Source organism: Macrobrachium nipponense, chromosome 24 (assembly GCF_015104395.2).
Source record: "Macrobrachium nipponense isolate FS-2020 chromosome 24, ASM1510439v2, whole genome shotgun sequence".
NCBI classification, from domain to species: Eukaryota; Metazoa; Arthropoda; class Malacostraca; order Decapoda; family Palaemonidae; genus Macrobrachium; species Macrobrachium nipponense.
In genome coordinates, this window is record NC_061091.1 from 64,471,662 (window position 1) to 64,485,823 (window position 14,162).

A 14,162-nucleotide genomic window follows, 5' to 3' on the forward strand; every position below is an offset into this window, starting at 1 on the left:
GTCTCCATGGAGAACTTCGTCTTCTCCACGAAGTGGTTCAATGCACTCACGTCCAGGACCGGCCTCCACCCTCCCGAGGCTTTTGGCACCAAAAAGAGGCGATTGTAAAAGCCCCGAGAGTGCGGATCCTGTACTCTCTTGATGGCCTCCTTCTCCAACATCTGCTGTACCAACCCGAGAAGGGCATCTCTTTTTACAGGGTCTTTGTATCTCGCTGACAGCTTCCTCGGTGTCGTCGTCAATGGAGGTCTGTTCCTGAAGGGGATGAGGTATCCTTTCTTGAGAACTTGTAGGGACCAAGAATCCGCTTTCCTTGAAGCCCATGCTTCTCAAAATCTCAGAAGCCTGGCCCCTACTGGTGCTTGGAGGACTGGAACCTCATTTAGGATTCTTTCTCGGGACTCTGATAGAAGATCTTCCTCTTTTCTCCCCTCCTCTCTTCCTTGGGGCTCGGCTAGAAGTTCTACCTCGAAAGGGCTGTTGGGCAGTTCTTGGCTCCCTCTTTGCGACAGGAGCAGCTGGTCTAGGTTTCTTAGCAGATTGTACCAGCAAATCTTGTGTTGCCTTCTCAGTAAGCGTGTGGGAAATATCCCTCACTAACTGAGAAGGAAACAATTGTTTAGACAGAGGGGCGTATAAAAGAGAAGCCCTCTGTACTGGAGAGACTGCCTTGGTTAGAAAAGAACCATAGACAGACCTCTTCTTCAATACTCCTGCCCCGAAAAGGGATGCCACTTCAGCCGATCCATCCTGCACCGCCTTATCCATACAGGCCAGAACGCTATGCAAGACTTCTGGCCCTAAAAACTGAGGGTCTTGCGTCTTTTTGGCCAAAGCCCCAAGGGACCAGTCTAGGAAGTTAAAAACTTCCAAGACATGGAATATTCCCTTCAGGAGATGGTCCATTTCGGACATTGTCCAGCTTGTTTTGGCCGATGGAAGTGCGTGTCTCCACGCCGAATCCACCAAGGTCGAGAAGTCCGCTTCAGCAGATGAGGGAAGAGCAAGTCCCGTAGATTCTCCTGTGCTGTACCAAATCCCTCTCCTTCCCGATAGCCTGGAAAGGGGACAGGTAAACACAGTCTTTCCCGCCGCCTCCTTGGTTTTAAGCCAATTTCTGAGAGACTGCAAAGCCCTCTTCATTGAGATGGTCGGTGGCATCTTCAAGAAGGAGGAAGACTTTGCAGTCTTCGTACTTGAAAATAAAGACCGAGGAGAAGGAGGGGTAGCAGGACTCAGGGACTCTCCAAATTCTTTTAATAAGAGGGCTGTCAATGTCTTATAGTCTGTAAGACCTGCCCCCTTATTTTCTTCAGAGTCCGAGACATCTTCTAATTCTTGCTGAGTTTTATTCTGGAGATGAGTGCGCCACTGGAGGAGGAGGACTCCTCTCTCGGGAAGGTGAAGGGCTCGTAGCAACACCGACTACAACCTGACAAGGGCTACGGCCGCCTGTGCGACATCTTGAGTCCCTGCCAGGTGAAGGCCGATGTTGTCCTTTTACACTAAGGCCCTCCTGACAAGGACGACGGCCGCCTGTGCGACAACTCTTGTCCCTATCAGGGGAAGTCCTTAAATGTCTCTCGCTTTTTTCAGAATCAAGCCCTTCCTGACAGGGGCTACGGCCGCCTGTGCGACGTCTAGAGACCCTGTCAGGAGAAAACTGATCCTGAGAAAAATCCCAAAGAGGAGCCTCCAAGTCCGCTTCAAACTCCGATAATGTTTCCGAATCATAGCGCCTGAAGCTTGGTCCTTCTAGTTTGTATAAGTCTTTGCGCCTGCTTGTCATATGATGGATGTCAGGCGCTCGACGCTTGGTAGTAGGTTTAGGCTCTTTACGCCTAAGATCAGGCTCTTCAGGCGCTTTACGCCTGGCTCCAGGCGCTTTGTGCCTCATTTCAGGCGCTCTAGGCGCTTTGCGCCTCGATTCAGGCGCTCTAGACGCTTTGCGCCTCGATTCAGGCGCTTCAGGCTCTCCAGGCGCTTTGCGCCTCGTTTCAGGCGCTTCAGGCTCTCCAGGCGCTTTGCGCCTCGTTTCAGACGCTTCAGGCGCTTTGCGCCTCATTTCAGGCGCTCCAGGCGCTTTACGCCTCGCCTCAGGAGCTTCAGGCGCTTTGCGCCTCACTTCAGGCGCTTTGCGCCTCACTTCAGGCGCCTTGAGTTTTGATTCAGACGCCCCAGACGCTTTGCGTCTCATTTCAGGAGTCCTAAGCGTTTTTCTTCTCGTTTCAGGAGTTTCAAACGCTTTGCGTCTGATTTCAGGAGTTTCAGGCGCCTTACGTCTGACTTCCAAAGTTTCAGACGGTTTACGCCTCGATCCAGACGCCTCAGGCGCTTTTCTTCTAGTAGGAGATTCAGGCTCTTCTAGATATTTATATAAATCCTCTCGCCTTGACGGCGTTTTGCGCCTGACAGGAGCCTGACGTCTGGCTGGCGCCAGGCTCCTGGCAGGAGCCTCGTCCGAGCTCTCAGAGAGTTCCATAGGACGGGATCTTTTAATTGGAAGGAATTTATCCTTCCTTCTAGGAGGATCCTTCTTAAGCACTCCTACTAATGAAGATATCTGCTTTTGCATATTCTCCAAAATCTTCGTAGCTACGTCCTCTTTTTCAATCTCCGATGAAGGAGAAGGAGCTTCTGAATAAACCTCCTTCCTCCTCTTTTCCGGAGGATATTCTTCCGGAAATTCTTCAGGGCTAGAATAAAATGCTGGAGACTTCCACGATCTCTTCGAAGGTCTCGATAATCTATCAGAACTCCATCCTTTCTTAGACGACGAATCAGATGAAGAAAAACACTGTTTCAGGACGTCTTTCCAACGACTATCCTTGGCAGTCTGGGACGCAACTACAGAATCTGCCGAGGGGACGCCTGACCGGTGGGGATTCTCTGAAACCTCCCTGCGGCTTTCGACATTTCTTCTCCTCTGGGCTTGGGAGCTTGAAAGAGGTCTAGACCTGGGAGCGAGACAGAGCCGATCAGACGCACCCTCCACTTCACTGGGAACACTTTCACTGCACTTACTTTCTAGTTCCTTTAGTTTACGCTCCATTTCCAGAAGCGAAGCTTTCAGACTCGCAATTTCAGATGCTGAACTTGCCGAATCAGATAATTGAGAAGGTAAAGCTGTATGGGAGGAAACAATTGGGTTAGAGATAGGCAATCGTCCGCTAACTGGCTCGTTAGAGACCGACCTACTCACACTCTTGGAAGAGGCTTTTCTAGCCCTATCCCTTTCCAACTTTCTCAAGTAGGAATCAAGCATCTTCCATTCCTCCTCATTCAAATCCTTGCATTCATCACATGTATTCAATTGTGAGCATACATTCCCTCTACAATTCTTACAAGTGGTGTGAGGATCTACCGAAGCTTTCGGTAGTCTCACATAACAACTCTCATTCACACACACTCTGAACGAAATCGAAACGTCAGACATTATGAGAAAATTCCAAATCCAAAATCCAAAAAACAGTCCACAATAGCGTATGCCAAACCAAAGATCCAATACGTCACCAAATAGCAGTCCAAAAGATCAACGACGTAATGAAATTTGAAAGTCAAAGTCAGGAGGAACTGGCAAACGATGTTACCAGTACCAGCGACAGAGAAAATCTGGCTCAAGAATGGTAATGGTTCCTATTCCTGCCACCCAGCGGCAGGCGGATAGATCACCTGACCTACCTGTAGTGTGTGCTGCGAAATTTGAATTTCTGTCGGGGACGACGGAGTCTATAGCTAAGTATATATCTGACAGGGAAGTTGAATGTATGAAAATACCAATAATCCTAAGAAGAGCAGTGGCACAATCACCTCTGAAGGAGTCATGCATAGGAATGTTAGTCGATTTCCCTTCCTTCCCGATGGATTGCTACTTGGGCATGTGCATGGGGTCTTTTCTCCATGCAAAGTTTTAAGCTGACATTAATGGAGCAATGTCACAAGGAATAATGCTGTTTTGTAATCAACAGGTTTGAAAAAACAAGAGGTTTTGGATGAGGCATTGCACCCAATGTTTTTTTAATAACTGCTAGCAATGGTAAAAAACAATGTACACATGCTAGCCTCCAATTACCTGTACAACAGTGAAGCAAAGGCAGTTCCAGCTACCTTCCTAGTCCTATCTATCCTCTCCACAGCCTGCTGACAAATTCGAGCCATCATCTCACATACTATATCTTCCTTCAAGAGTGCAGGATCCTTCTTAATTACAGCCATTGTCAGATGCTGTAAATACAGTGGAAATTTTGTTATACAGTTAATAATAGAAAGCTTGGATTTTTAAGGTAACTTCTTGGATTTTTAAGGTAACTTCTGTTTTACAGCCTAAAACCAATTTCACATACCTTAACTGCTATGAAACTGATTGCAGAAACCAGTTCAGACTCTTAATATATTGTTACAAATTTGGCATATGGACTCAAAATCAACACGAAAATTTGTGCTAAGTAACATAAAACAGTGACCAAACAATATAACATGACAAAGAGCATTACTTTATCATTCATTTTCCAACTTTCATATTCTAACTGCTAACATGGTCTTTGTGACCTTGATGGTACAAGTAGGAGCCTAAAATATAAGGGCAATCTACCTCTTAAGAAACAGCTAAACACAATTTCCTAGTTAAAATAAAAATAAAAACACATCAATACCTATAAGAGGAAAAACACTATCTCTTACCTGAAGACATGACATGGAAGCTTCTCGGACCCAAGCACCAATGTCGCCCCTTCTGTCCATGGTGTAATCGTCCAGACATTTCAGCAGACACTGATATATACTCAACAGGTTTTCCTCACAAACATGGTCACAAACTGTAAAAATAAACTGCTGATGACTGTGGAGATCCCAATAACCTCATGACTCAACAGATCTCTCTTCAGCTGGTGACTACTAATCAGTCTTTAAAGGTAATATATCTTCAACATTGTAAGATTCTTACTTGATATGATAATAACAAGACATTTTAATATATATCTTGACTTACTGTAATCTTTAAAAAGTAATATTTTGATATCACTCATAAAAATTGCCAAAATAAGAATCAGTGAATGAATCATGAAATTTAGGCTACACAGTCAAGTACTGGGGCACTTCTATAACATTTGCCACCTAAGACAGCAATTAGAGGGATGGCGAGATATGACACAAGACACCAAAATCCAGATAATAAAAATATATAAAGCACAAGTTCTATAATAGATTGTGAAACTGGGAGTTAATCCCACAGTTACAATAAGAAGTAACAGCTGGAGGTTGGACAGTCAAATGGCAAAAGAAGGAAGTGCAAATGGAGGTCAGGTAACAGGCTCAAAGTGAGTGCAGTTAGGGGCTAGAGAGATGCTGCCAATAGCATCCAGTAGTGCCTATATAGTGCACCACATGAGATGCACTAACAGCATTACCTTCCAACAAGGTTCAGATCTCTTTGAGAACAGGTTCAAATGCAATGCAGGCAATTTTACTGCTATCTTACCTTTGCCTTTTGGTTCGATACCCACTGTGTCAACTAAACGCTCTATTCCAAGAATTGCTTCCTTCCTGGTTTGTGCCCAGCCAGCTGTACTTGAGGTGATGTCTGTAGCCTTTATTAATGCTGGCAAAACAATGTCAAACTTTCCAGTTACTAGAGAATGAGGTAGGCAACCTGAAAATAAGTACAAAGTTACTCACTGAAGAATCATTTACATAGTTTTGAAATAAGCTCATCCCTCCTTTGTCTTGAAAAGCAATGGACTTAAAACAAAAGCAGCTTTTATATTTTAAAATGAAATTGAATTTTTCCACACACACATATTAGCCTCACTATGTAGTGTTGAATTCCCAAGACACAAAACTTCTGATTTCTTGCAGATGGAACCAGCCATTGTACTAAAACTAAACCACTGAAAGACAGTAAGCACAAGTGCGCCTTTGACACATCAACAGTAAGTAGAGCCCACCTCATTCTATTGTGTATAGCTTGTATGCAGCCAAAAAGAAGGCACCTCACATGGCTGATGTGTGTTTTATGAACAATCATTATTTCATAAAAGCTATATTGCATCATAGCAAACCCTACAATTATAATTAGCTTGAATTAATATTTAGACAAGAGGAGAAGAAAAAACTATCCACAGCTAAAGCATACTTCTGATGGATCTAGGATCACTTGGTGACAAAAAAGCTCACAAACTAAATTTGCATCAGGAATACTTCAACACAGGCCAAAACTAGGAACTGATGAATCAATTGAAACTGCTGTTTGTGATCCCTGAACTTCATGTCTCCAGGATGAATGATGGATAAATTACCATAACACTTCTCCTCTTGGAGATAAAATGTCCAGCACAAACAAAACCTAAAGCTTCATAAATAACACCATGCCCTTGCTCTTAGGATAGCTAAAATCTCGATTCCTTTCCTATGCAAGAAGTCATGTAGGACCTGATTTTATAAATGGTTACTCTTACCTCAGATAATTCTTTCCTACATACCCCAGAACATACTTGAAGCATGTCTGAGACAGTATTCTTTCAGATAAAGTCTCCTCTGCTGATTTGTAGAAAAAGAGTCTGGATTGTTCAATCAAAGATTTCCTATCTTTTTGAGATAGTGTTAAACAATTCTACCTAAGCAAAAAGGCTCCTAGGCACTGCTAATGACCAATGTAGGTAGAGGGAAAGGGTCAGTAAAATAACCCTGAGAGTATGATGATTGTGCCTTTGCAATAAAATCAGGAAAGAATGGAAGACCAATACATTACCACTCTCTGGTATGGGTGACATTGCCTGAGAGAAAGCATGCAATCAATCACTTGTCTGGAAGATGTGAGAGCCAGACAAATAAAAAAGAAGAAGCTGTTATCGTGGAATTGAAATTGTAATGATTCAAAAGAGAGCTTTGTAAGCTGCCTATGCAAAATGCTGACAAAACATATAAGATTCCTGGAACTAGTTACATCAATACAATACCATCAGGTCTGAGTTCTTGTACAACAGCTACTACGTTACTGTCAAAACCAACAGTTGCTCCCACTTAAAAAGGTGAAGAAAGAAATCTACAATTCAGAATACATAGGCAGTGAGGGAATTCAGAGTAGACTCACTAAAGAACTTTTGCCAATTGAACTGAGAGAGGTTGAGGGTTTACAGGATTAAGCAGTTGCTGCAGCAGCTGCTAACAAAAAGCCTTTCTCTCAGAGTCCTTACTTGATAGTTTCCACATGCGAAGTTGGAGTCTGTGGATTGTCCTCCTGGAACTTGTAAAGGTAAGGCTGGTTCAAAAGCTTCATCCTGACTGGTCAAAAGGCACTCATGCATGTACTGTGACTCAGTGCTTGGTTTTCTAGCTATTCTTGTTCTTGAACCTTCATGACAGAAGAAGTTGAATGTCTGGGAAATTTGATACTACAAATTTAGGATAATTATGATTATGTTTGTATAACACATCTTCATAAAAAAATCTACATCACAATCACACCATTTTGTATGACCTTGTAACATTACAAGCTTTACTTGGAAATATAAAAAAAATTGTGCCCAATATATTTTTGTATCAAACCACCTTTTACTAAAATTTAACACAATTCATTTATCAAGTTTATTTTTGAACACCAAAAATATTCACAGCCCATATTCGTGCAAAATGGTCATGGTAAACATCAGTCAACCCTCGGACATTCATAAGGTCTATGACATGCTCAAAAGGATTCTACAACATTAGAAGTCTTCATACCTACATCAATCCAACAGCCTGAATAAACTAATATATAACAATAACAACAATACCTACCTAATGCGGAAACATAACCCAAGCTTTGCATTTCTTTCTCTGTGTTGAGACCTTCTGTGTAATGATTAATGAGATTATTTCTCCATTTGATGTTCGCTTCTGTGGTTGGTTTGAAGTAAGTCACCCAAAATGGCGGTAAGGCAGTAAGCGCTGTATTCCTGAGGTTCTCATCTACCCGAACAATGCAGTCCTCCAAAAGTTCATACCACTTGTCTGAAATTTATAATTATGGAAAAAATTTAAGCCATTTGGCAATGTGAGTGTAGACTACTAGGGATATAAACCATAAATATCCTGCTTGAACCTATTTGCAGTGCTAAATCATTTTCTGGCCTTGGAATCTATCTGTATTTTTTCAAGTGTGTAATACTAAAGTTAATTTTTTCAAGTGTGGAATACAGAGTATTTAAAAGGATCCCAACAATATGGCTACATTCATATTTACATTATCTTTGCAAGTGATAATGATAGACAAATTAAGAAAACAATTCCTAAAAACAAAGCCATGACAATGATTTCTATAATCTTTAACCCTTAGGAGGATAACATTTAAGTGACTTGGATAATACAAAAAAAAAAAAAAAAAAAAGACAGAATTGAAAGTTAGCCACTAGCTGCATCCCTCAGTCCCGGGCTACTTTGTTTTTGTTCTCTCTTTTGTACCTAATCCTTTAGGTCTATTTCTGCCTGGCTGCTTAACTTCTTTGCCTATAAGTGCTCTAAATTTTCAGCTGATATTAGAGACCAGTTTCTTCAGGCAAACCTCTAAATGTGAATCAAGATCTTCAAGTACTGACCCCACAGCTTATTTCTTTTTGTCTGAATTTTTTGACAATGTTAAAATACAGAAAAGCTTTGCAACAATGAAAGAACAATGGCTATGAAACATACAGCATTTCTCTCCTGTTGGGAACCACTACAAAATAAGACAGGTTCTTTACATCATCCATAGCCATACTACTTCCTGCCCTCTCCTTTTACTCATTCCCTTTGGTCTAGCTGTTTAACTTCTTTAACTTTACCTGGCTTCAATTTCCCCCTTCATTTTAAACAAGTCTTGTAGGCACTCTCCCCTAGTGTAGGTGTGACTCAGTGGCCTTGTTAACCCTTAAACGCCGACTGGACTTATTTTACGTCGACATTTTTTGTCTCTCGGGTGCCGACTGGACATATTTTACATCGGCATACAAAAGTTTTTTTAAAAATTCGCGGAAAAATACTTTTAGGCCTACCAGCCGATAACTCTTGAATCACACGCCTTGGGGGATGCTGGGAGTTCACGGATCAAGGTGTTGTTTTGTTTACAATCGTTAAGCAGACGCGCAAGTGCGAATTTCTTTCTTGCCGCACTAAAAAGTATCTGTGACACATCTCGGAAATATTTCGTCACTTTGACATAATTTTTGTACCATTTTAAATTAGCCGTTACATTGAGTATTATATATGAAAATGTGCGCATTTTTATGTAGAATACAACAAAAAAATACTCATGATTGTAGCTTTTATCAGTTTTGAAATATTTTCATATAAATAACGATAAGTGCCAAAATTTCAACCTTCGGTCAACTTTAACTCTATCGAAATGGTCGAAAAACGCAATTGTAAGCTAAAACTCTTATATTTTAGTAATATTCAATCATTTACCTTCATTTTGCAACTAATTGGAAGTCTCTAGCACAATATTTTGATTTATGGTGAATTTATGAAAAAACTTTTTCCTTACGTCCGCACGGTAACTCTTCCCAAAAAAAATCATACATGCGATTGTGGTAATGTTTGCACCATTTTAAAATTAGCCGTTACATAAAGTTTTATATATGGAAATGTGCGCAATTTCATGCACAATACAACTAAAAGCAACCAATGGTTATAGCTTTTATCAATTTTGAAATATTTTCATATAAAATGATAAGTGACAAATTTTCAACCTTCGGTCAACTTTGACTCTACCGAAATGGTCAAAAAACGCAATTGTAAGCTAAAACGCTTATATTCTAGTAATATTCAATCATTTACCTTCATTTTGCAACAAATTGGAAGTCTCTAGCACAATATTTTGATTTATGGTGAATTTATGAAAAAAATAACATTTTCTTTACGTCCGTGCGGTAACTCTTCCGAAAAAATCATACGTGCGATTGTGGTAATGTTTGTACCCTTTTAAATTAGCCGTTACATAAAGTTTTATATATGAAAATGTGTGCAATTTCATGTAGAATACAACAAAAAATAATTGAAGATTGTAGCTTTTCTCATTTTTGAAATATTTGCATATAAATCACGATAAATAGAAAAAAAACCACGTTCGGTCAACTTTGACTCTACTGAAATGGTCGAAAAACGCAATTGTAAGCTAAAACTCTTACAGTCTAGTAATATTCAGTCATTTATCTTCATCTTGAAACAAATTCGAAGTCTCTAGCACAATATTTAGATTTATGGTGAATTTAAAAAAAAAAACTTTCCTTCCCTCCGCGCGCGGATTCTCTGCCACAAATCTCCGAAATGCGTACGACCCATTCTCGGAATATTTGCTCCGTTTCATATTAGGCATTTCATAGAATTTTATATATGAAAATGTGCACAATTTCATGTAGAATAAAACAAAAAATATTTGAAGGTTGTAGCTTTTCTAATTTCCGAAATAATTGCATATAAAATAAAATATATAAAAAATTTGACATTCGGTCAACTTTAACTCGTCAGATATGGTCGAAAACTGCAATTGTAAGCTAATACTCTTACAGTAGAGTAATATTCAATCATTTGTCTTCATTTTGAAAGAAATTGGAAGTCTCTAGGACAATATTTAGATTTATGGTGAATTTTTGAAAAACATATTTGTTTACGTCCGCGCGTTATGAATTCATGCATTATTTTGTGATAATATTTTCTCTGTGTTGCTTTTATCGTTTTACAATGTGTTATATACCAAAATGATTGCAATTTAGTGTACATTACAACGAAAAAAAAAGTAACTTGTTACCTTCAACCGTTTTGCGCACAGCGTGATTTGAATACAATTATATATGAAATTTCGCTTTTGCGCTATCATATATCGCATTATTTATATACGATAATGATAATTTTTTTCATTTCTGATGGTTGCATACTAAACTTCAGCCAATGACAAAAAAAGGAGCAAAAAATTAACTCTTAATCTTGAAAACTAAGCGCGCTGTGATTTTTTGAAAAAAATATTTTTTCCGCTTCCGCGCTCACTCGGAAACACCTCCGGCACACGGGAGACAATTTTTATTTTACCGCTTCGGCGTTCAAGGGTTAAAATACTACTGTATAAAGATTAATCAACAAACCTTGTAACAACTGTTTTGCTTTAGATAATCCAATCTAAAAAAAACTGAGATCTTGATTAAGCTTTCTTACCAAGGATGTCCTGTCCATGAAAAGGTAGTTTAGCAAGCGATGCTTTTTCTATTAGTATTGCTGTAGCATGTTTCATGTACTCTCCACCCATACCACGATATAGTTTCCTCTCCTCCAGAGTTGGGACTATCTGTCTGATTCCTTCTAAGACATCATTGTCTGCAGAATATTGCTTGATATTAGTTTTTCAGCTCCTGACTAAGAAGGATCTACACATGCAAGTCGTTATTATCATCATCAAATGACAGCACACTTTGGGTTCATACCCAGAGCATTTTGTCTCGGTAAACACAACTCTGCACTTCTGGTTTCCTCCAATTATAAGTCAAAATATCATATAGCCTTAAAAAAATAGTTACATTTTCATTACTATGTCCATGATAAACACATGGGATAACCATCCACAAAAATATTATAATGAGCAAATGTACAATCAATAAATGAATAAACATCTTTCTTACCCATAAAATGTTCTATATTTTTGCCATTCTTCTCTGCTACAAGGGCAAGTGCATGTGTTATATATGCCAGGGCCATAATGGCCCCATGTCTTGCCACAAGAACAGGACCTGTTGACTCTTGTAGTAACTTTCGTGCTATGGTTTTATTCATGTAATCAGGAGCTAATGCAGTTAAATTGTGAAGGGCCTGAAAAATTGTAATACAAAAGGGAACACTATAGAGCAGTACTCAATTTCTTCATATTAGCATCTAAAATTGACTGGATATTATTACATAAAACTCCTACAGTATTTGATCTCTTTGCATTTACAATCATGCAAAACACATGAAATTAAATTACAAGCATGAAATTGTATATTAATTTTTTACCACACAAGGCAAACTTCAATGGCTATCAACAGAGTCACAAAAAGAAATTTCAAACCCAGAAACAAAGCTCAAGAAAATTAAGAAAAATAACTAGCATCTACTCATCTAAAATCAAATACTTCTCCAGACAACGACAGAAATGCATTTCAGTCAAATTTTCCCTTCAGAGGGTTACATGTGCAATGAATTCTCCATCTCTTCTTCCTCACCTAATAAATTAAGGAACTGGTTGTTATCTACACAATTTTCCCCTGCCTTCCTATGGTTCTCTATTGTTTTGCAATACTGAATAACCTATAATTTATACTCTTAAATGTTAGTATATTTGTAAAACTGTTGATATATTTGTAAAACTTAATATCACCCTAATTAAGGGATTTATTTTAAAGCTACAGTACTTTAGTTAGGTGCAACTGCAACAATCCTTTTCACTGTGCTCTTCCTAAAAGGGGGTTGACACTCAATGGGCCTTGCACAGCACTCTACAGACAGAACCAATGGTTCTCTAAAGGTTCCTTTTGGCCAACATCTTCAAAGCTTTGTCTTATACTTTTCATGTTTCTCTTGAGCTACTTGGTTTTCCCATTTCATTTTAATCAAAATCTTTCAAGCAAGTCATAGTCAGGTCCCAAAATCTGACTCATTAGCCATATAAACTTACACCCAAATAATAAATAGGAGCTGTTACAAATGACAGATAATCTCTTCGCTGTACTTTCATAAAATTACTTGAAATTCATTCATGTGTGAAATGTAAGCCAATTGGACCCAATTTTTACATGGACCTTCTTTACTATCTGGGACATGCCCATTACCAAACTATAACTAAAAAAAACCAACAAACAAATGAACTGAATGTCATATCCTCTCCCCAATCCCACAGGTAGAGATAAAAAAAAATCATTATAAGGCAGACCCTGGTTATCAGCGGGAGTTCCATTCCCGACAGTGTAATGATAACCGAAAATCATGGTCAACTTAATCAGCAATAAGAGCGCTTATTGGCGCCGCTGTTAAGTGGGGATCGGTGCCAAAAATCTAGTTATCATCGTTGCTAGTAAAGCACCATAAAACTGGATTGGCAATAACTGGGGATTTCCTGTACTGTACTAAAAAATGACATCAACAGCTCAGAGGAGTTATATCTTCAATGGCAATAAAAGCTTTGCAATGCACAGGAAAAAGACATGTTAATAAATTTCCATTTATTTCCTGAGAAAGCTCAAACCTTACCTTTGCTGCAAGTTCCCTGATTGCAGAATCCCAGTGATTGACTTTCCTCTCAACTAAGTGATCTATCAATGCCTGGGTGTATTCAGGATATCTGCAACAGCAAAATTGAATAGAGTTAAATTTAACAGAATTTTTCAGTGTTTAATTTAAAAAAATAGTGAGATAGCATATTACGATTTATCCATTTACTTTTCCTAACTCTATGTCTTTTATGAGTTGAAAGGATTTAAAAAGTCAAGATTTACAATATGTCGGTAAAAAACTGAGCAAGGAACAATATGAAGGTCCTTTTTCCTGTAATAAAACAGCCTGAAATGTAAGTATGGGTCTATAAAAATATTAACTATGGAGAACCAAATATTTTTGGTGTTCCACAAGCCATGAACACTGGTTAACATTTTTATCGGTCTCTATATTCAAAGTGCAAAATATTTCTATATCTAATCTATTACCAGGTATAAGTAAAATAATATAAAAAATATTAGATATCAAAGCTCCAACTTACTTGCCAACCTCCACACCCAAATTCAGAAAAGCATTTGACCGATTACCAACTGCAAAATAGTCAACAGTTGTAAGAATTTCAATTCCATGAGGGAAAGTGCCTTGACGACCTACATGCTCTTGGAATGCAGCCGAGCCTGCTCTTCTGCATGGGATCTATGAAAACACAAAAAAATAAAAAATAAAATACATAAGCCAAATACTTAGAAAGCCCACACCAATTTCTGATAATATTGTGATCCCAAATGCTCTTTGAATCCACAGCTTACAAGTGAATTACAATACAGTAGCTTGTGTAGCTTACAAGCTACTGGCCTCAACAATGTGATGTAAATGAGCTAGCAGACTGTAAATCTATTATTGCTTACAATTTTACTTAAATATTTCTTTATTTCAGATTATATATAAAACAATACTTAACAACTGAAAGAAAA

General features: G+C 38.9%; 2 protein-coding genes across 4 annotated transcripts in view; both read right to left on the minus strand.

Annotated features, from left to right (window-relative positions):
* LOC135205693 (protein sel-1 homolog 1-like) overlaps nucleotides 1-14,162 on the minus strand; it is a 337,811-nt gene that overhangs the window by 131,142 nt on the left and 192,507 nt on the right. The window lies entirely within an intron of this gene.
* LOC135205689 (tubulin-specific chaperone D-like) overlaps nucleotides 1-14,162 on the minus strand; it is a 99,286-nt gene that overhangs the window by 23,785 nt on the left and 61,339 nt on the right. For all 3 annotated transcript variants that reach the window (XM_064236608.1, XM_064236606.1, XM_064236607.1), the window contains exons 11-18: nucleotides 13,730-13,884; nucleotides 13,225-13,315; nucleotides 11,622-11,808; nucleotides 11,161-11,319; nucleotides 7,774-7,986; nucleotides 5,477-5,647; nucleotides 4,681-4,814; nucleotides 4,073-4,224 (exon numbers count right to left, since the gene is read on the minus strand). In XM_064236608.1, coding sequence (XP_064092678.1) covers nucleotides 4,073-4,224; nucleotides 4,681-4,814; nucleotides 5,477-5,647; nucleotides 7,774-7,986; nucleotides 11,161-11,319; nucleotides 11,622-11,808; nucleotides 13,225-13,315; nucleotides 13,730-13,884 — 1,262 coding nt within the window. The remainder of the gene's footprint in view (nucleotides 1-4,072; nucleotides 4,225-4,680; nucleotides 4,815-5,476; nucleotides 5,648-7,773; nucleotides 7,987-11,160; nucleotides 11,320-11,621; nucleotides 11,809-13,224; nucleotides 13,316-13,729; nucleotides 13,885-14,162) is intronic.